The 23,282-nt window shown below is 39.1% G+C and overlaps 1 protein-coding gene across 1 annotated transcript in view; it reads left to right on the top strand.

The window, feature by feature from the left end:
* SHOC1 (shortage in chiasmata 1) overlaps positions 1–17,444 on the top strand; it is a 74,714-nt gene extending 57,270 nt beyond the window's left edge. The window contains exons 22-31 of the mRNA XM_067553488.1: positions 1,632–1,743; positions 2,596–2,717; positions 4,178–4,271; positions 5,409–5,540; positions 7,578–7,727; positions 8,409–9,026; positions 11,260–11,335; positions 14,733–14,884; positions 15,786–16,047; positions 17,148–17,444. Of these exons, the coding sequence (XP_067409589.1) occupies positions 1,632–1,743; positions 2,596–2,717; positions 4,178–4,271; positions 5,409–5,540; positions 7,578–7,727; positions 8,409–9,026; positions 11,260–11,335; positions 14,733–14,884; positions 15,786–16,047; positions 17,148–17,248 (1,819 nt within the window). The 3' untranslated portion in view covers positions 17,249–17,444. The remainder of the gene's footprint in view (positions 1–1,631; positions 1,744–2,595; positions 2,718–4,177; positions 4,272–5,408; positions 5,541–7,577; positions 7,728–8,408; positions 9,027–11,259; positions 11,336–14,732; positions 14,885–15,785; positions 16,048–17,147) is intronic.
* The last annotated feature ends 5,838 nt before the right edge of the window (positions 17,445–23,282 follow it).

The following is a 23,282-nucleotide window of genomic DNA, read 5'->3' as shown; positions in this document are numbered from 1 at the left end:
TGTTTTTTCTGCCTGTGGTATGCACTAGTTTAGTCTCCTGTATAAGGCTGTTATACTTTGGTCTCATTCTAGTTGTTGTCTTGGTATGTGTTTTCTGGGGAATGTTTAGTGGCCTGTGATATGCAGGAGGTCAGACTGTGTGATCTGGTGGTACCTTCTCTATGACTCTGTGACTAAACTTGGTATTTTCATAGTCCTGAATGAGTACTAGTGTCTTCAACTTGTTTAAATACCTTTATAACAATAACGAAATTCTGAAGCTTTGAAAATAGTGCACTGCACAGGTGTCTTGTTATTCTCCTTAACAGAAGCAGTATCCATTTTGCTTTCCCCAACAGTCTAAAAGTTCACAGGGTAAAGAGCACTTTTCATTATGGAAAAAATTTGTGAAATGTGTTTCTTTGAAGAGAATTTAATTACAATTTGCCCTTTTAAGCCTAGTGCTAGAGGTGGCCATCTTCCTGAAAAGTATTGTCAGATTTGATGCTAACTGTGAGGCACAAGGAAAAAGAACAGCAACACACGGTTTCTAACTTGTTCTTAACAACCATTTAAGAGTCCAAAAACAATATTTTTAATTTCAGTATTTAAAAATTTAATAATTTATTTAATGTGTTCTTAGCACTGAGCCTGACTTCAGGTAGAGTAGCCAGAGATCTAGTCAGTGCTTTTTTCCCTAAATCTCCCTGAAATTGTGGGACTATCAAATGACTCAGCGAAGAATTCTGTAATTTCACAGCAGGTTACCAGTCACACTGCCTCCAAGTGTACAGATAAGAATATCTGGACACATCATATTTTTTTACCACTGGATATCAGAGAAGGTGCACATTTCTTGTGTGAGTTAACACTGATAGAGTCGGTTTTAGCTCCCTTGTGTTTGCGGAGAGTGATGCCTCACAGAGTGGCTGTTCTCTAGCTACTTACTCCTCCTCTAATCAACTATGACTCCCTCAGAGCCCTAAGCATGTAGTGTTTTTTCAGAGGGACTTTCACTAACATGGGGTGGGGGGATGCTGTGTTGGTTCATTTCCCTTAATCTGGCAATTTGAGGGCCATTAGAGGGGAATTTCACACCTTTCATTCTCTCTGTGCTGCACAGTGGTAGAGAGGAGGGGTATGACCTCAAATGAGGAAGGAATGGCTAATAATCAGGGTAGCATGTTGCTAAAATCTTTTTTAGTTGTCAGAGGCAATGCAATAGAGCTATAACTTCTTAATGAAAAGTTAAAGGGATTGACTTTGCTACACTGCAAATTTCAACATCAGAAGGTTTTCCTGATTTATACATATCAGTCTCTGCATTACATAATATTGCTTCATGGAAATGCAACCTTTTGTGCAGACTGTGGCAGTACATCAAGGTAATATTAAATGGATGTGGAATTAAACCTAACGGAATAAATACTGAAATATTTAAGTCTCATTATATTGATTTTTGACCTTTGAATATATATGTCTTCATGAAAGTATAGCTGGGGATTCAGAAGAGATCAATAGATTAAATCTATATAACTGGAGTTGAAGAATTTAATAAAAGGACTTATCAACATTCCCTTGTACCTCTCCTTTTAGGAAGATTTCATCATTTCATTTCAATGAAAGTTACTGACAGTTTGTGTATTCTCTAGGTACAATATTACTTTTGTTGAGAGAAGTTGCAGTGAATCATTACAGTTCTTTGGAGGTACAGATCAGTATGTCGTGATAACAATAGATGAACGCACTGCCATAATTATGGAGGTACAAAATTAGATCAACACAGTCAAATGCTGCCCTGAGTTACATCTTTTATTCTTTCCTTGTAAGCCAGTCTCTCCAGCCTTCTAGCCATTTTTGTTCCTCTTTACCCCCTCATCAAATTATTAGTAAAGCACTCGCGCTTGAAAAGAGGAGTTGTATAACTGAAAATTTGTAGTGAACAATTCAAGTTATAGATGACTATATCCTCTCCTTGGTATGCTTGTTAGTTCCTTTCATGTCAGCAAGATATACGTATGTAGAGAAGAATTTGCCCTACCGTAAGGTTTAAACAACAGACCATGATCAGATGCACTTTGTTATTAAAGATCCTTATGTCTATTCACCTATTCAATGTAGGACTAAAAGCTCTACTGCTAGAAAAAAAACTGTTATTGCAAGATAAATTGAGTATAAAATCATGTATTAATATTGAAAACAGAACACAGCCACACTCTCCTACAGCATAGTATTTAGCCACATTGCATTTTATAAATTCAATACATCCATAGTGTAATATGTATATGTTGAGTAAGGTAACGGTTAATAATAATATTTTGCACTTTTATAGTTCTCAGTAAGCCTCAGAACAAACCTGTCTGCTACATAAATATCCCCATTTTACAAAAGGGGAAACTGAGGCATGGAGAAGTCAAATAACTTGCCAAAGTTCACTCAGAATGAAAGTCAGGAATAGAATCTAGGTCTTCTGGCTTCCAGTCCTGAACTTTATCAGCCTAATAAGGCTCTTTCTCAACTATAAAGTTTACATTACAGTGATGCAGATTTTAAATCTTTCAGCAGCCTTGTAAATATATTCAATTTTTTTTACTTTTTGTGCTAATTTTTTGGTAGTCTTTGGAAGAACTGAATTATGAGAAATCCTCTGATAATATCATATTAAGACTGATGGCACTATCACTCCAATATAGCTGCTGTTGGATCATTTTGTATTCCAGAGAGAGACTGAATTTAGAGTAAGTTAAACATTCTTTATGCTAGCATGGTGTTATAAAACATAGTTCTCACTATAAGAACTCATTTCCTAGAACAAAGTAATTTAACAAAATGTTCAAATTTCATTGCAAGTCATGCACTGCTTTTACAATATGAATAGCTACATATTCAACTTCCAGCGTGTTTCTAGTTTGCATTGGAAATTTCATTCAATTTCTGTGTTGCCATACTTTCATGTTGGGGCTCAGTGGACTGATTTATATGACAATTAATTTCTTGGAACCCTAAAGGGTCAAAACCAGTAGTATTTTGAGTTTGGATTATTTTTGGTCATGTTCAAGAGATAAACCATATAGTTTTTAAAAGAAATTAATATTCTAAGCAGTTCATACTATCAGACATCTTTTGTTATGTTGATTTTTAATTATTTAATATCTGGAGACCATACTGGCTTGACAATACTAACCATTGGAACTGTGCATTGTAATGGGCTAAAATAAACTAATGTCTTACAAGTGCATGTCCGTTAATCATAGCATCAGCATCAGCCCAGCAGCTATGTAGGTGTTCACCAAATCTGTCATTCATTGCCAACAACCCTTCTGCTTTTACTCCAGAAGCTCCGCCTCATTCATAAGTAGTCCTTGAATCACCTATTCTGCTGTCTTATGTAATCACCATTTTCTTCCCATAAGCCTTCTCTTGTAAGGTAACGGTAAGCAGTAAATTCTCCCTGCACTAGCTACCTTCTCTTTGGGCTCTTTCCCTTATTAATTGGGTTCCCTTCCAGTACTATTACCTCAGAGCACCCACTGTACACTGAAAGACTGACACCATTTTTCTTCCTCACAATGCAGCCTCTCCTGTTGAGTGATTCAGCTGCATTCTGGTTGCTCCTTGCAGAACTATTTGTTAATTAATGTTCATAGAGCTTTAGTTAATATTCAGAATTCTGGTAAGTAAACTACATAGTTATAGAAGAATTTGTCTGTAGTTTTGAAAATGTTGTATGCAGTTATCAAATATCTAATGTATAGTGCAGGGGTGGATGCAGCCTCGCAATTCAATAATTCTAGTGTAATTGTAGTATGAAACAAAACAGAAAATACAAAGAGAGCATGAGCTATCATTTATTTATTATTTCAACAATACTCTACTGGTAAGAACAAAATTAGAATGCATAATACTGGATAATAATCCAGTGAAGACCCACAGTTACACCACAACCCTAATCCTGGCCTGGTGCAGAGGGGAGACTCCCCCAGCGGTAGGGGCAATGGGCTGGGGAGAAAGCCTGCCCCTCACTTACCCCACAGTAGCAGCCCCAGATCTGTGGGTCTGGGCCTGGCACCCCATTCCAGAGTGCCATTCAGGTTAGGCACCCTTAGTTTTATGTTTTCTGTAGGCGCAATTGAATCCAAGCTAAAGCTGTCCCTTGTATAGTGTATATATAGTATAATATAATGCAACTCTCTTTCAGGTACAGCCTCACGGGAAAGACTCTGCATCATCTATCCTTAATTTATGCGGCTTTGGTTCCATTTTCACAGAAATCGGAAGACTTTGAAGTGAAGGTAATGTCTTTAATAAAGATATATACAGGTCTACTTTTACATTCAGTATTATTGTAAAACCACCTCCGTACCAGTACCAAAACATTTGATAAAGCAAGTACTCAAAATCAATCAAAATAGTTTAAATTTAAATACCTGATTAAAATGAGATGTAAGCAGATTGACTCCAATAGACGTTGAACAGGGCTCATACTAAGCAGCAGAAATAGCTGTGTTTTACCACTAGAGGTCATAATACTGAGAAAATATAATTTTATCGATACATTATTGTGTATGTGAACTGTGTGTATTATCTTAGTTTGTAGTGTGGTGAGGCTTCTGCATTTTGACTCGCAAGTCAAAGTTAATGCCACTATTTGCAAAAAGATACAAAAGAAGGTGAATTGCAAGATTCTCAGAGACAAATCTATTGTTTTAAAAGAGAAAAGAAAGGGTTAGTTTTATCTAATTTTATAATTGGAGGGAGAGGTTTCTGTTGTGTACTAAGAAGAAATTTTTATAGAAAAAGCTTTTTATAAATTTAAAGGTACCAATATTTGGAGTAGTTTGTGTGATTCACCAAGTTGGTATGTGTGGCTAGCTGATACAAATGCATAAAATAACTTGCAAATGTAAGGTGATTTACTGTCACATATATGTTAAAATCGGTTGCAAAGTTATCCTGGTCAATTTAGCTGTTGGAAAATGACATATCTGAAAGTCAATCCTTGTACAGTTCCATGTCTGAGTTTAGTAATTCACTAGAAAATTACCTAGGCATTCAAAATGATAAATATCCTGAATTCCTAGAACTCATTAGACCTTTACTATAACTTACCAAATGAAGTCTCACAAGAATTACCTATATTGAAAGGGACCATGGTTATAGTTACACACTTGATGATATCTAAAAGGTGTTGGAGTTAAATTCATTCCACCTACATAGAGTTTGAGTAATGCAGAGCTAGTGTGTGGAGCTGAAGTTAGAGGCTGCAGCCCCTCAATATCACTTGCATGGAATAGTTTTAATAACTATAGGCCTTTGGTTTCAGGACCACCTCTAAACTTTCTAGTTTCTTGGCTGCTGTGGACCATTGTGAATACAACCTTTTACTCTTAAGCATAACCTATGAGCTAAAGTATTTTAAATTATTTTAGGTAGCTCTTATGCCAGGGGTTGAAGAGACAGCATTGTTAATTCGTCAGATTGCCGACAACATTTTGATGTCTTCTGAAACAAATCCTCATGAGTGGTTGGACAAATCCTGGCTTTCTATCTTGCCATCTGAGGTTGGTTTGTCTTTGTGCTAAGTGTAGCAGTTCTCTTACTGTTTGTAAGATATTTAAAATTCTAGGTTGTTTTCATTGTTTCAATTTTTTATTGTTTTGTTGTGAAATATAAATACAATGGGCCTGAATCATCCATACAGGCACAAGTGAATACAATTTGCATTCCCCAGGGCTTTCAGGGACAGTTGTGCTGGAAGAAGAATTCATCCTCACTGTTAGCGATAGTAGAATATCCCAGGAAGCAATTCAATCTGAATAGCTCAGCTGGAAATGACTCATCCGGTTATCATGACACTATAATCCTGTGCACTAAATTCTAAAAGCTAAATAAACTGGGACAGATTATGAAACAATGGCTCAATCCTGCAGGGTGCTGAACACTTGGATTCCAATCCAGCATAGCAGTTAAGCACATGCTTAACTATAAGCATGTGCTTTATTCCATTAAAGTCAATGGGACTAGTCACATGCTTGCAATATTGAGCCCAATACAATAAAAGTTTATTTACTCATCAGATATTTGATGTATAGATATTTACATGCTGGAGGAGCCTATTTGCGTGGGGAAATGAGATGACGAGATGAGAAGGGAACCGAGTCCCTGCAGCCAAGAGGGGCTCCACTATCACCTGGCTCCCTGCCAGGTAGTTTAGTGTGTAGTGGGGGAGCGTAACGGGCAGGGGAGCTGGGTGATAGTCCTTTTCTGCTTTTGTTGCCAGGCAGAGCTGTTTCCTGGCCCCAGCCCTTCAGCATGGCCATCGGCTTCTCCTGCTCAATTAGGAAGCAAGACAGGCACCTCTCACCTCCACCTAACTTTCCCGACACTTTTAAACAAAATAAAACCTGAAAATGAAGGGCTTTATGCAGAGTATACATAAAACTTGAACTTGAAAAAAAATCTATTCTAACCTGAGAATAAACAGGTGACTTTTTGGGTCCAAAATAAGGCTTTTGGCAAAGTTGGGAGTGTGTGCTGAAAATCCAGATTAAATGGATCATTGTTCTCAACCTTAATTATAGAGCTGATACTTGCATCTTCCTATACACCCTTCTTACCATACAGTTGTGCATAATTTGTTTCCCCTGTGACTGTGTCCACTCATCACAGTGGTATCTCCTGCTGGTCATCACAAAGATTAGCTCTGCCAGTTGGTGCAGCTTCTCCCAACATTTCTCTGCTTGCAGACCCACCTTAGTCTAGGAACCAGTGTGTCTTTTTCATGACTCAGCCCTCCAGCTGTGTCACCCTCTATGTTTTCCCCCTTCCAGGAGGGGAGTATCTCACAGTTCTATAGTCCAGTCACTTCCCCAGTGGCAAGTGTGGGGCCCAGTCCCACCCACAACTCCAGGTTCTAGGGACCTATAGATATCAACTTTCTGTTGCCTCTCCTTACTTCTCCACCAAGACTGCTTCAATTCCCTGGGCTACGTCACTGCAGCCCCAGCATCTTCTTCACACTCTTCTCAGGGGCTCCTGCCCACAAGTTCCAGCAGCCAGCTAGCTAGCTCCCTCTTGCTCCCCCAGTCCCTGCCAGCAGCTGCTGTGTCCAATATGCTACAGCCCTCTAGGGACACATTCCTCTTTCCTTAGGGTCACCAGAGTAACAGCCTGTCTCTGGCCCTGCAGCTCCTTTTATGTGAGTCTGCTAGGTCCTGATTGGCTGATTGCGTAGCTTCCCTCCAATTGGCTGGTTCCTGTGAAGCCTCTCTAGGCTGCTTGGAGGACTCACCTCCATTGCCTCTTTCTGGGACAGGGTGTGGCAGGCTTATGAGGCCTTCCTTAACCCCTTCTTCTCCTTCTGTGGGGTGAACAGCTCATCATACCCCCACTAGAAAGACATTCTATAGATATTAAGGTGGTGTGTGCATTAGAAATGCATTAGATACAAGGCCTACCTGCTCAGAATTGTGGTTTGTGACAGATTCTGTGCCCAAAGATTACATAAAGGTGCTATTCTCTTTGCGTATTAATGACAGGGCAAGCTGAATGTCCCAAATCGATCATTTTGGAAACTGACAGTGACTTTTTTTTTCCAGGCAGAGAAGTGTTTACTTACTTTTCCATGTATAAACCCTCTAGTAGCTCAGCTTCTGTTAAAGAAGGGGTCTTCACTGAAGTGGCTGTTGTTGGCAACTTATGACCAACTACAGGAACTCCTGCCTGAGGTTCCAGAAAAAGTTTTAAAGGTTGGGCTTAGTGAATTTATATATTTTAGTAGCAGTCCAGCTCTCTATGTAATAAATAAGGCTTTAAAGAGTGGTTTTTGAGGTTGTATGCTAATATTTCCTAATATCTTTTTTAAAACTGATCAGATAACTAACTTATTCTACATTTTTCATGGCTTGCCAGCTGCATTAGTCCTTATTGCTTTCAAATATTCTTTATTCATATGTGAATTGGCACATCCACTAATGATTAATCATTGGGTTGGGTCCCCTGACATCAGTGTTGGAGGCTTCTAAAACTGTTACTCAGGAGAGGCAGGGTGAAGGATGCCCTAGCCATCAACTTTATGGAATGTTCAGCACCAGGTGTCTTTTATCATCTACAGCCTATGTTTACTCTAACATTAATCTTAATTTGTGGGCTTTTCACAATGAAACATTTCCGCACCTTTTTTCCTTTTAAATTTTCTTCTGTTCATCTGGTTCTCCCCCATCCATTAAAATGAAATGCTCCATGTCCCCATTTAGTGCATAAAGGCCACCAGAGCAATGTCAAGTATGGTGATTTTTTTCTTTTTGGCAAACAGAAAAATATATCCAAAGCTTACGATCTTGAAAACTAATTTAACTTTTTTCATATTTGGATTTTATAGTATAGAAATGTACCATAAACATTTTTTACATCTGTTTCTTTTATTTCAGCATTTCAGTGACATCACTTCTTTGTACAATCTAAATTCTTCCACTCCTCCAAAATCACCCAAGAAAACCATATCACCGCAAGAACAATGGAGCTGCTTCAACATGACTTTTCCTCAGGCTTCATTTTCCAAGTCTTTGCTCTCCAGCATTCAAAGAGATGATCAGAATTATCGGTATTCAGAATTGCTTGATAACATACAGAACAGCACAAATCAGTCCTTAAATTATTACAAAAATGAGTCTTGTTCTCCTTCAGGATCAAGTGAGAGGCAGAGCATGTTAACATCTTCGCTGTCTTATTGTGGACAGGTCAGTTGCTTTGATGAGACAGATTATAATGTAAATGGCCAGCAGTATCTTCCTTTTCTGAAAAATGTGGGAACAGCAAGAACACCTAGTTTCTCATTCTTAAAACAGAGTGATTCAGATGTATTTTCTTTGGAATCAACCCATGTGAATTATGAAGCCAGAATCTCACCACTGAGTTATAACCAAGTTGCCACTGACTCTGAGTTTGCAAGTTACCTGCAAAAGGGGATACTTCCTTCAAATGTAGTGATGAGACGAAAGCAGGATTTCACTGTCTTACCAAAGGATTCTGCAGGTCCTATCCATCAGGTACTGTCAAACTAGCCAGCTCATAGCACTAGTGGATTGGGGATGTGCTAAACCTGCCAAACACTGGGTCTTTATTGAACAAGAAAATTATGGCAGAGTAAACTTCAATAGGCTACCATGGATTAATAAAAAATCACACCCACCAGAAATTTACACACATCTTTAGCAAAGGTTACTTTATGGGTTTGGGATAGAACTAGAGAAAAGAGCCATTCTTTTTCCTCATCAATGACAGCCATTGCAAATAATCCAGATTTTAACCCAAATTGCAAACCAGAGAGCTTCAAAGATTGGGAGAGCCATGGAATACACATGGTTGGCCAGCTATTCAGAAAATAAACTTTTCTAACTTATTTAGAGATCAAAACTAACCTTAACTGGCCTGTTCCCCCTGATATCAATACTTTCAAGTCACGCAGGCACTATGTTTCTCAACTTCCTAGAAAACATGTTTTATACAGAAAGCTAACTTTAATAGAAGTGATGGCATCTGGTCAATTAAATAATCAACAAAAAGATAATTTATATCAATCTTTGCAGACAGCTTTCTTAACAGAAATGTGTCCATATGTGACATGCTGGGGAAAGGATGTGGATAGACAAATTACACCAGAGGAATGGGGTTTGATCTGGAAAACAGGACTAGCAATCACAGTGTTTCAACATATATATATATATATATATATATAAAATGTCTCTTTAAACAAAAGTTAACTGTTGTAATGATTGTTTTGCTTCTGATATTAACATGGCAAGAATTTGTAAACTTATTAAAACTTCCTAAATAAATAGTGTGTTTTTTAAAAAAGAAAGAAATTAGGGTCTGGATTAACATTTGGATTTGGATCAGAATCTCTTCAAATTGTGGCCCATCTAGATTAAAACATTTGATGTTCAGAAAATGAACAATTGGCATAAGTTATTGATATTGCTAAAGATATACTTAATCTCCAAAAACACAGCTCTGTACCACTTGAGTTAAATGATAACTTGTGAAACTGCTGGTAGATTTACCCTGATAAAATAATCTCTGGTGCAACTCCACTGAAATCAATAAAATTGCACCAGCATGAATTTGGACCTGCAAGATTCAACCCAGCACGTTCCCTGGCCATGCTGGTTGTTCATCCCCCATGGGGCATGATTCAGTTTAGAATAGATGGCAGCTTCCTGCTATATAACCATATATAACATAACCAAAGGAACGTTAATTTGATGTTCTGATAATTTATGTTTTCTCCTTGTTACTTACTGCATCGTTTTTTCTAATGTGAAGAGAACAGCGTCCTTCAGTATAGTGTTAAATTAATTGTGTAAGTAGTGTAGTGTAAGTATATATTGAGGTTTTTATTTCATCTTTCGCCAAAAGAAATCCCCCATCATTTTTAATTAAACATTTGTATGTGCACACACACTTATCAGTTTGATCATTATAGTTGAAATAGGAATCAGTTCACATAAAAATTTTAAAACCGTGATTTGAAGAAATTCCACTGTATATAAGTGCTAAGCATTATATATGAATGTGTGTGTGTGCACCTATGTGTGTGTATGTATATAGGTGGAGCTGGTAGCATAGCCTATTATTACAGTTTCCTTACATTCCCATTGTAAGACTGTGGTTTCACTTACTTGTTACTTTGCCAGTCTTTAACCATTCAGGCAGAAATTTTCCACGATGGGTGTCTGTCTCAGGCTGAATTTTTTCTTTTGGAAAATTTCAGCCAAAATGGTTGAGTCTTTTCCAAGAACAAGGCTAGGGAAAAATACATTGCTTTTCAATGTTAAGAAAATTCAGGTGATCTTTTCTTTGACAAACTCTAGCGCTCCCAGGCTTTGGAGCAGGGACTTGAAATTTGGCAGGGTAGTGGCCTTTATGTCAGGGATGTGCCTTTTGCCATCCTTGTGAAAATTCTGTCCATGTTTGGCTAAATTATAAACCTTTGAAAAATCTGTTTGCACATGCTCACTGGAGTGTATATGAGTGTGTGTGTGGAATATATAATATAATATTTATATATGTAATATATATTTAATTTTTTTCCTCACTTTTTGATTTATAACACAGACATGAACCAGTCTTGGCAAAGGAAACCAGCATTAAACACTGTGTGAAAAGAGACTGACTAAAATTGCTTACCTAACAGAAATCTGGAGAGAGAGACTCTGTTCATTTGTTAGTGGTTTGATACATAGCTAGCTGTGAACTGATTCTAAATCTTTCTTTTTCAAGGTTTTCCAAACCAAGTTTGATTCAGCAAAACGCAAACTGGGAAAATATGTGGAATGCAACAAAAGTGATGATTTGGGTATGTAAGGAGCACAAAGGGCGAGTAAGGTTCTGAAAATTATACTCTCCTAATAAATATCTTAATAAATATATATTATCTGGGGGTTAAACCATCACACAGGAGTTTTGCATTTAATTTTTTACTCTGTTTCATTGTTTGTCAGACTGGGCCTCAAGAAGTGCCGCACTTGCAGCAAAGCAATCCCGGTCTCAGACAAGCACTCTCAGTGAATTTGCTGTCTGGGCAAAAGTCACAACCAAAGCAAGTGCTCCCTCTGCCAACAGCTTAGACTGAGATCCCGTAAAGACAGAGAGCTTCACCAGAAGATCATCTTTATGGAAGCGGCTCTTTGAACTTAGCCCTCAGGTGGGCTTGAGTCTTCCCTGCAATCTTCTACGTAGAAGAATCTTCTACTGTCGAAAAGACAATTGTCAGACTTCTCGTAAATCAAGGAAAAGAGCTTGAAGCCCCCTCAGCAAGCCTAGGGACAACCGAAAGCGATCCGCATCTCTCTCTGTGTCCTCGGCACCTCCGACACCGAGACAATCCAGTGTCCAGACCTCCTGCAGACCATCTGGTACCACCGATAATCCCTCAGATATTTTGGGCAAAGAGGTCATCAACGCAAGGAAGATGTCTGCATGTAACACCCGGTTAACAGTAACCTTAAAATCCTCACAAAACTGAATGGAGCCATCTTTCTTCAATACTGGAACAATTGCGGTTGCCCATTGGCTGTGGGTAACTGGTACTAGGACTCCATTTTTGACCAAGCGCTCCAGATCTGCTTCAACTTTTGGCCTGATGGCATATGGCACAGTTCTGGTTTTCAGACATTTTGGTTGGCTGTCAATCTTAATCTTCAATTTCACAGTAATTCCTTTCATACTTCCCAGATCCTTTCCAAAAACAGCAGCGTGTTTCTTTAATACAGCGGTCAGACCAGTTTCTTCTTTAGTCATCCTGTGCACTTCTGCCCAATTCAGTTGGATCTTCCTAAGCCATGACCTTCCAATGAAGGCTGGATAATTGCCTTCCACCACAAACAGTGGCAGTTGAGAAGTCTGTCCATTGAGCTCCACTTTAACATCAGTAATGCCCAACATGGTACAGCTTCTCCATTGTACATCTTCAGAATAATCTTTGTTGGCTTAAGCGGGAGCTGCTTTAGCTTCTTATACACAGTGTCTGAGAGCAGCGAAATTGCTGCGCCTGTGTCCATTTCTGTACGTACAGGTTTACCTTCCAACAGCAGGGTCACCCAGTATTCATGTGAGCCAACTGCCATGGACAAGATGTGGAGAGGCACTTCTTCTTCTGACTAGGTGTCACTTTGATCATCCTGAGCCTGTTACTGCGTGCAGATTTTCCTTTTTGGTCTGCCAGACAGCAGGCTTCCTTTTCTTCTGCGTGCCTGTTCTGTTTGTCTCTTTTTTCTTATGTTTGCAGGTACACTCAATATGTCCCTATTTGCCACATTGTCAACACACTAGGTCTTTACACCAGCATTCTGATGCATGATGACCATGCTTCCCACAGCAGTAACATTTCCAGCTTCCCACTGTCTAGTTGGTAGGTTCTTGTGACACCTTATGCACTCTGGTTGATGCACTTAATTGTTGTGCTTCCTTTTCTGCCAGTTCCATAGAAACTGCAATTTCAATGGCATTCTGCAAAGCGAGCTGTGCTTCTGTCAATAAGCGCCTTTATATTGCTTCACTGCACAGACCACACACTAACCTATCACGTAGGGTTTCATCTCACACATCATTAAATTCATAGCGCTCAGCAAGTTTCTTAAGAGATGCTACAAATTGCACAATTGTTTCATCTTCTTCTTGATTCCTTTTGTGGAACCTAAATCTATCTGCAATTACCAGTGTTTTGGTGAAAAATAGACCGCCCAGATTTGCACAATGTCACTGTAAGATTTTGTTCTTGGCAAGATTAGAGATTCTCCTAGTATCATAACTGATGCGATATTTGTGATAAAAAACTTACTGCGTGATGTGTAAGAGAATAATAGAGCCAAACAAGAGGAACTGCTGTAGTCAGAGGGTCAGTGGGGTTAAGTGAATAAAAACAAATATGAAGTAGAGAATGTGTGTGTGTGTCACCCATATTTAGATGAGCTTGTATTTCAGTTTATATGTATGAAGAATATACAGTAGGGTCAGATTAATCTGTGTGCTTAGATACTATGGTAAGGGGCACTATGCAAAGCCTTGAAAGGCCATATGTTAGTTTGTTGACATCAGTTGATTCACTGGGCAAGATTCCAGTGGGTTGCAGTTTATCCCACTGGGTTAGCCATGCTGTTGGAGACGGTCGTGACTGTGTTGCCAAACCTCACCCTGGGGGTTCCACTAAGAAAGGCAGCCTGAAGGCCCAGCCATCTGAGGCTCCCTGGGAGAGGTGTTGAATCAATGCATACACTTCTGAGCTGGTTCTGCATATTTTGTAGGTTGCTTGCTGTAACTCCCCTCCTGGCAGACTGACTGCTATCAGGGTCCCACAGACAGCGTTGTTCTGGTGGGAGTGAATCAGACCCTTGACTTCAATGTAGGAATTGTTGAAGTCAATTGATTTCACTGGAGTTACAATAAGAATGAATTTGAAACCAGTACCAAAGACCACCTCAATGGGCAACTTCCTGTCTTTGAAATATCCCTGTTTTCCAGGTCAGTTTTATTTGGCCTGTAGTTAAAAGCCACCTCTATTAGGCAACCATTTTTCCTGGTCACGTAAGATGGCTTCCATTGTATAAACGATAGATACACAAATGCAGAGAGGTATAATGGTGATGATACATCCTGTATCTCTTCTGTTTCTGACTTTTCATTGGTTCATTTGGTAGAACTTGATTTAACAGGCATAATATATTCAGCAAATTTAAATGTAAGCTGTAAAGTCCTTAACAAAGTTGACTCCGTTAAAGAATTTCTAGATCTGGACAGATGGTTATCTTATTTAAATGTACAAGAGTATAGAAAGGTGCTGTAGTGTCTATATCCAAAGTTCATTGAACTCAACAGAAGCCTTTCCACTGACTTCAGTGAGCTCTGGATCAGGCTCCAAGTGTCCCTGATTAATTTTAATCTTAAAATTAAAACTAATTTAGCAGTAAACTCACTACTTACTGGCAACATCCAGGTAATCCTTACAGCACAAAAGAATAATAGAATAATAATAATAATAATAAAAGAATAATAGTTCCCTCAATCATCACTGTTCCTGGAAAGGAGGGGCTCAAGCAAACAGCTTGCTTCGGAGAATACAAAACACTCTTCTCTCTTAAATAAGCAACTAAAATAAAATATTAACTTCCTCTTCCACTGACTTTGCTGCATTTAGGGTGAGTTTAACAAGCTGAATGTCTTAAATTATTATTAAATATCCTGTTACTTGTATCCAGGCCAACTGGAAACTAATTATCCTCCAGAAAGACTCCAAGACAAGACAAGGGATACGAAAATGCATTACCAGCTCTTACCAATGGAATCATATTGTCAGGAATTCAAGGGCCGAGAAAAACAGTTTGAAAAAGCTGAGCTTCGTGTTCTCAAGGTAAAGAGAGTGTCTTTGATAAAATGAATCTGAAAGAATCTTAAGGTACCAGATGTTTACAAGAAACTGGATGGAATTAAGAAGGATACATTTAAAAAAAAAAGAACAAGATCAAAATTAACCAGTTCCTTATAATACTTGAATGAACTTTAGTGAAATGCAAATGAAACCTAGATTTATTGCTCAATTAAGATGACTTTGTTCAAAAAAATGTTACAGCTGATCACTCAAAAAGATGCAGTTAAATCCTCATTTACTATTTCAGAAGGTACCATATGTTTATTTTATATTTTGCAGCCTTAAGTGCTCAGTTGTAGTGAATTCTCAGGGATCGAGGGGCTGATTCTGCTACTGATATAGTCAGTAGTTGGTTCCAGGCCTTACTTTAATGCCTGAAGGGAACACAAAGATGTACAGCAGATACATAGAGAAATATAAGCCTCTCTAATAGATCCATTGTCTTTGGGGAAGAAGGTGCATTATCTAATGCAGTGTTTCTCAAACTGGGGGTCCTGACCCAAAAGGGGGGTTGCTAGCCTATTGCAGGGGGATACAGTATTGCCATCCTTACTTCTGCGCTGCCATCAGAGCTGGGTAGCTGGAGAGCAGCAGCTGCTGGCCAGGCATCCAGATATGAAGCAACACAGAAGTAAGGGTGGCATGGTATGGAGAGGTTGCCACTTATTGGGGGGTCAATCACAGCCTGAAATATATTCAGAGGGGGTCCCAGCAAAAAAAAAATTTGAGAACCCCTGCATCAAAGTATTAAGAATTTACTTGATGTACAAAGACCACCTTTCATGCTGCATTATAACTCTGATCAGACTTCCAAACATACACAGTATCTTGTCTCTAAAAAAGCTGATTTTTTTTTGCAACCTTTAATGACTTTCCATTCCAGCAAAGCTCTAAGAATTTTCAAGGAGAATTTGGAAGCTTGGCATATACCTCTCCAGAAGCTCAGCTAGAGAAGACGCTCTGGAGTGAATCTCCATCCAGTCCTGCATTGGATTTATTTGCACCTGACCTCAGACTCTGTGATTCAGTTGCAAATCTAGATGAATACAGTAGTCTGAATTTTCACCAAATAACTGGAGAATTTTCAGGAAAGAGAAGGCCCAGTGCATCATTATCAAACTTAAAGGAAAAAGATGTGTTAACAGGTATGGCAAAATCACACACAAAGGGGCTGAGATTAGTCTCTCAATGAAAAATCAGAATATCTGGAAGATTAGATTGGCGCAGTGCAGTGAAGACGGCACGCAGAAGAGAGGCTCAGAAGTCGACAGGAGTTACACAAGTTCTTTGCGTACTTTGTGTAACTCCCGTCGACTGCTGCCGAATCGCGAAGGTAAGTGTAGACCAAGCCTGTAATACCAAGACCTATCATAGCAGATCCATACTTAAAATGATGAAGCTTGATTAAAGCAAGAGGAGATGAGCAGAGGTTTTGTCTTGGCTCCTGGAAGAAAAAGCTCATTTAATTCACTATTCATAAGCTAAAAGAAAACAAAGACTAGCTCGGGCAAAAGACATTTGTGCACATTCACAAAGCATGACATTAATTGAAGGAAAGTTTCATGCAACTTCCATGTTTCAGAAGCTTCTACAAATGCAAAATAGGCATTACAAATAATTGTGGGAAGATATGGTTTTATTAAATCCAAAAACACTTAGGATCAATACACCAAGTTAGTTTTTCTCCTGTAACAGATGATAGTGCTAAGTTTTATGTTTTTCCATATTACGTACTGCAAGGGAAAAACAGAATCCTGTATGCAGGACTTATGCAAGATGAAGTGAAGTAACAAATTTTCAAATATTTTGCTTTAAAAAGTATTTGTAATTCTTATGTGTAGACATTTTTAACTTACCTGAGAATGTTAACAGCTTGTCTCTGATGAAAAATTTCTAATTTCACGTTTATTGGAGAGCCCCAAATGTTATTATTCATCTAATATAAAGAAACATTAAAAGCATGCCAAATGTTACAGTCCTTAAGTATATCATGATTTTGTAAATGAATTCCCACTTTAAAGTCACAAGATGTTTGTGCAGATACTTCTATTCATGGAATTTATTCTAAAAATAGTAATCTGTACAAATCTCAGTCTGGTACAATCTTGGCATTCTTTATACAGAAGCACACTTTGAAAAGCTACAGCCTGTTATTACTGCTGAGAAAAGTATTGCCAAGTCTGCACAACTATGGCATTGTTTTGTAATTAATCATTCCTTTCTTTTTCCCCTCTTTCTTTAATAGGTTTAGGATTTGCACAAGGACCACAGCTCAAAAAAAGACGACTAACATTTGAAAAAGCCCCTGGGAGAACTGATGGGCAAACTCGTCTTAAATTCTTTTGAATTAAATGGAGATTCACAGTACAGATAGTTTTTAAATGTGTGAAATATTTCAAGGGAGCCATTTTAAATTTTATAATTATTTTGACCCAATTCTCTGATCATTTTCATAGATTGAGAAGTTATTGGTTTAAGAAAGTTTTTGCATGTTAAGAGGGTTGTTTTTTACATTTTACCAAACAAGTTAGTTACTTAATCTGGAGAATTACTAGGAAAAGATGTCTATTCTTACATGTAAATATAAGATAAAATAAAAACATTTCCACTTACACATACTGCCTTTATGGAATTTGTCCCAGCCCTACACTGTACTTACAGTGCAGTTTCCATGGAATTATAGGGGGAGGAGCTCTTCTCATTGCTGTATGTTACGCCAAGCAGAGATACTTTCCAATAAGCTCCTCTGGTCCAGAATCCTTGGAACGGAGCATCAGGCCATACATTTGTGTTTTAAAAGTAAGCAAGCAGCACCCAGATTTGGAATGATTTACAAGCCTCCAAGGAAATTTCCCACAGGGTTCCTGAAACCTCTCAGCACTTCAAAGGCAGCCAGTCCAAGACCTATACAACCCTTTGTGCGGAAGCTGCTGGTGGCAGTGCTTGCCCCAGATACAGCATGGCACCAAAATTGCTGGAGCAGAAGCCTTTAGATTGAAATGTTCCCATTTAATATTAAGTTGTTAAAGCTGAGGGTACAATACAATCCAACTTCATTTTCAGAGTCAAGCCTCTAGGTTGGTTACAGAAAATGTATTTAGTAGAGGACAACTAGGTGACACGTGAAATGACACAACCAATTTCTATTAAAAATATGATTAGTTAAGCAAACGCATATAACTACTGCTTACACAACTACAGCTACACTGACACTCAAAGATGAAATGGTGGATCAATGGGTGGTCAGTGCACTGACAACAAAGTGAAGTACAGCCTGGGATCTAAAGGTAGCCTTTGGATGTTAACTGAAGTTTTGTCCAGTTTAGCAAAACTACTCCTTTTATACTCCATTGTAATACTAATTAATATTAAACTGTCCTTTACCATAATTATATTTCCACTACCTACTTATTGGCTATTTACATTACACATTATTTAAATTAACAGCGGCACCAAAGTCTTTCCCATTCTATCAATATAGATAGCATTTTAATTAAACATTTACAATTCTCAAAAACACTCATTTAAGACCTTGCTCAAACTGGTTATAACCAAAACATAACAGTACTATAACCCTGGTTTATGTCCTTGCTAACTCTTACTTTCCCATAACACTCTGTCTCCAACATATCTTTGACTTTTCTCACACTTAGGTTAACTTTGGCCCAAAATCTAACTTCTACTTAGTTCTTAACCTAAATCATCCTATAGGCAACACTGCTCCCCCAACCCCACCATCTTCCTCTAGTTCTTAAGAGTTCTGATCCAGCAAAGCATGTAAACATGCCTTTAACTCTAAGCATGTGCCTAAATCCATTACTGGATTGGGGTCCTTGTGAGTAGTAAGGATAGAGCTACTCAGGAATAGCAACAACCACCTGTGCTTCCTTGGAGGTGGGTGAGGGCAGGAGGAAAGAGACAGACTCTAAGTTCACTGAATAGGAAAGTCAAAACTGTTAATGGACCAAGCAGTGAGTATTTCACCTTTTCCTATTGCCCTGCCTAAAACATCACTGCCAGGAAGGGTTTTTTCCCTCAAATTCAGCCTAACTGACCCGTTTCTCAGTTTCATCTCACTGCTCCTAGGAATGCCCACGTACCCCATCCTATATGATATATCTCCTTAGAGTTTGCACCCGTTAGGTATTTGTAGGCTATCACAATCTCTCTGACGTCCTCCTGGGGCTTTCTTTTCCAAACTATCTCTTTCTAATAAGCATGAACGCAGTATTCCAGGGGCAAGTGGCCTAGAGCCATAGGAAGGGGCCCTATTATTACTGCATATGGAAACCAAAATTGCATAGGCCATTCTTCTGCCATATCACATTAATTTGTAATGTCTTTTTCTTATTTGTATTAAAGGCCTGCCTATTAACCAAATGAGAACAGGGTCCCATTGTGCTTGCCACTGTACAGGGTATGTCCCTGTCCCAGGGATCTCATAATCTAAACAGACAAGTCAGCCAAAGGATAAGGTAAAGGGATATATAAGCAAATGGCCTGCTCTAAAGTCCATTGCAGGTAATGGGGGTTTTCCAGGCCCAGACTGCGATGGTTTCCAAACACGTTAGTGCCATGATTATTTATAGAAGGGGGACATGTGCCTGTTCAATATTAGTACCACAAATTATTTCCTGCATTACTTGTGTTGCAAGATTCTCCCCCCCATCTCAGTGTATTAACTTACCATTTTCTCCAGTTTTGTACTGTTCTATTTTTTCTGTCTATTTTTCTAATATCTTTAGATCACATCATATTGTTTCTACGTTTCCTCTAGTATTTCCAGAAAGTCCCTTTTTCTTATCACCAGCACATTACATTCACATTTTTACTCCCTTTTCTAGGTATTAATGAAGGGGTCAAACTGGACCTGGCTCAGCATCGATGCCTGTGAGTACAACATTAGATATCTTTTCCTGATCCAGTACATCTTACTTTGTTTCTAGTCTTTCAGTAATTTCACAGCAAGGTTGAAATGTTCTACCCATCAACATTTGGAGGTGGAGGGGACACAATTCATACTGGAGGCTTGAAACTCAAGAGGCAGAATCCTCCAAGACACATACAACACAGAATGATAAGGTAAGTAATTTTCCCTTTTTCCTATTGCTGCATATCCCACTATGCCCGGTCTTGCACTTGTCAGTCTTTTACACTGAAAACTCTCTTGGACAAGGACTGCCTTTATTTTTGTAGACTCTTTAGCGCTCAGCCCAATGTCTGTGCTAAACAAATAGTAAAATATTATAACATCAAACATACCCTCAAGCGCTATACAAGGAAGACAGCTCCCTGTCCCAAGGAATTACAGATCTAAATGGATTATTAAATTATGAAAGGAAGATGGAATATTTCAAAAAGCAAGTAATTAAGCTGTGAAATTTAACAGACATCTTATTACTTTACTTGTCAAGGCTAATCCCAGTTTTCATTTAGGAAAGAATCTGCAAAATGTAAAGCAACTGCCAGCAATGAAAGTGTTTTGCTTAATAAAAAAAAAAAGACGACATTATTCTTAGTCCTTGACAGTCATTGTCATCCATCCTTCAGCATCCTCTAATATTTTGGGTGGCTCCTGGTGGAGTCTCCGTTACTGGCAATTTTTAAATCAAGATGGGTTGTTTTTCTAAAACGATCTGCTCCATTTCAAAAAGGAAGTATTTGGGGGAAAGTCTCTGGCCTGTGCCATAAAGGAAGTCAGGATCACAGTGGTCCTTTCTGGCCTTATAATCTGCAAATATATTTGTGGGTGGGGAGAGGGGTTTCCAGCAGAGGCACTAGCTGCCATTGTTGGCTCCAGTAGAAGATGATGAAAAGACCCGGCTCCCATAGTTCATCTGAAAAGTTGACATCTGTGAACACTTGGTGGTTAAAACAGCTATAATACTGGAGAGACATACGGATCAGGCTGTATGATGTAATTCCCTTCTGCAGAAATAGGTGTAGCAGTATGTGGTTTGCAGAGGAATGTGTGTCAGCTCCAGAATGTCAGTGTTTAGGCTGTGGCCTCTGGTTTTGATGATTTAATTTTTCAGACCCTAAAATGTTTAAAGTAATACCTGGAGGGGATAGAGGAGGGGGAGAACAGCTGTCACAGGATGCTTATAAAAATCATCTTGATGTTGAGCATTCACTGAGTGTGTTGGAGGCCCAGTGCAATTTGAGTTGCCTGACCACTGTCCTACAGGCCTAGCATAGCTTCAGTTGCTGGCTTGGCTATTCTGACCCCTGTAGCATGACATCTTCCACTTGGCAGAGATGAATAGGAAGACTGAGTAACCTTGCAGATGTCTGTTTCTGCATACCACAGCACATAACAAGACAAAATACACAACATGTATGCATGCAGCTGCACATAGATAACAGTGATGGGAACAAGAAGTTATCCTTGAACATTTGGGGGTACACTGTTTCATTGCCAAGGGGCATATTTTTATACTGCCCCTCCTATCACCAGATGTTGTTTTGACGACCCCAATTATCATGGTGAGAATGGAATGTAGTTAAGGGTGAAAACCCAATGTAGGTAACTAGTATATATGATAATGAGTAGAGAGGTAATTAGGTGAACATTGTTTATGGAAGAGTATAAGAAGTCACTACTTAGACAAAGGGGTGCACTCCATCAACACCTGACAGGAGGTGCTGCCGGTCGGACCAGAGGATCCACCGACTCCCTGGCAGGGCCCCTGAAGAAAGCCGTTCCTGTATACAGCCTTCTGAGTGACTGCTTAGCTTTCTAGGCTTAGTGAGTATGATATATTGTAGTTAATTTTAGGCTTTGTATTCAATTAGTATATCTATAGAAAACTTGCACATTAAACCTTATTGATCTGCAAATCGGGCATACCGTGTCTCACTGGTATTCACACTGATCTCTAAATGTCCTGTATCAACAAGGGCATATTCTGTATCTAGGCAAAATAAGTAGACCACCAGAGACAACAGTTTTGTTTTCAAGTGGAAAATATGATCCTGGCTCTAAAGTGAGAATTCCTAAAAGTAAATATGCTGAACGCTCTCCTATAAGGAGCAGGTTTGGTTAAAGTGTAAGGACTCCCATTTTTGTTTCGGAATCCATTTTGTTCGGATTATCCTCCATCTTTGAGCACCTCCTTCATGAACATTTTCCCGCTCTTTTGAGCTAAAGGCAGGAAACCCCAGAATCTGCCTAGCAACAGTAGGACATATATATGCGAAACTGAGGCAGCCCAGGGCTGTTCACTCTGGTGACAACGTGAGCGCGGTTGGCATCCAGAAACTCAGCGAGAGCAACAGTCGTGCCTGGGGGGATTTAATCCATGGGTCAAGACCCAGGCCGCTGTTCATTCCTGATTTGCTCCTGACCTCCCTGTTCCTGTGTTTGTGTCGGATTCTCCCGAGTCCAGTTCTGTTCCTTCTACCCATCCTTCACTTGACGGTTCGTTAACACCACTCATTGAGAGAAGGCAAATGGTGACGTATCAAACCCCTTTTTGTTATTATCCACCGTTTGTCTTTTAGGGGCAAGGTATCCAGGTTTTATACTCAGCTTATTCTGTGTTTATTGTGCCCTAGAATAAATACTTAGCTGTTTTACCACTGTACGCCTGCCATGTAATTCTGAGACTACCCTGGTGATAGAGATACAGGAAAAGGGGTCGAACCTGAGAGAGGGAGGGGTCCCGTGGTTTGTCTTAACTAAAGATTTCTTTTCTCTAGATCCCCCTTTGGATAGGGTATCCCTTTTATCCTTTTGGAAACACTCCCCTTTCCAAAGTCCTGCCATAAAACTGACAACACTACCAGCAGCTTTTAACTTAACATAGGATCCAAAATTGTTGTTATGCAACTTACTTGGGATGGAGATTTTAGAAAATATCTTTCATATGCAACATTCAAAATCATTATCTTCTGTAGAACTGCAAGCAAACCAACTTCCTCCTATTTTACCCAGAAAAGGAGATGTATTTAAAGACACATTGCAGTCCATTCTCTATTTCTAGCCCATTTTTGTGGTCACTTGACCAAACCACTTTCTTTCTATTTGCATCATAGATTTGGCAGTGGTTTTGAAAACTCTCTCCCAAATCGCTAAGCTCAGGAATCTGTTGCTTCAGTGTAAGAGTACAGCTCAGCAAAAACTGTCATAGATAACCACAGGGGGAAAAAACTGCTTCCACTCCCTAGCCTGTATTTGGTCCTTGCACACATACAAAGACTTAGATCCAAACTTTAATGTGAACATACAAGGAAAGTTAGACAGCACAGAACACTGACAGAGAACCTACAGTGGCTAACTTAAAAAAGCTACAGGCATACACTGCCTTCAGTAGACTAGTTGCGAAGGGAGTACAACTTGCTGTCTGTACTCCTTCTTACAAAGCTAGCTGCTGCAACA

This window comes from Emydura macquarii, unplaced genomic scaffold, assembly GCF_026122565.2.
Source record: "Emydura macquarii macquarii isolate MOO-44397 ecotype Brisbane River unplaced genomic scaffold, CSIRO-AGI_Emac_v2 contig_1451, whole genome shotgun sequence".
NCBI lineage: Eukaryota > Metazoa > Chordata > Testudines > Chelidae > Emydura > Emydura macquarii.
Note: the sequence above shows the minus strand (reverse complement) of the source record. Positions and strands in the feature narration are given on the sequence as shown.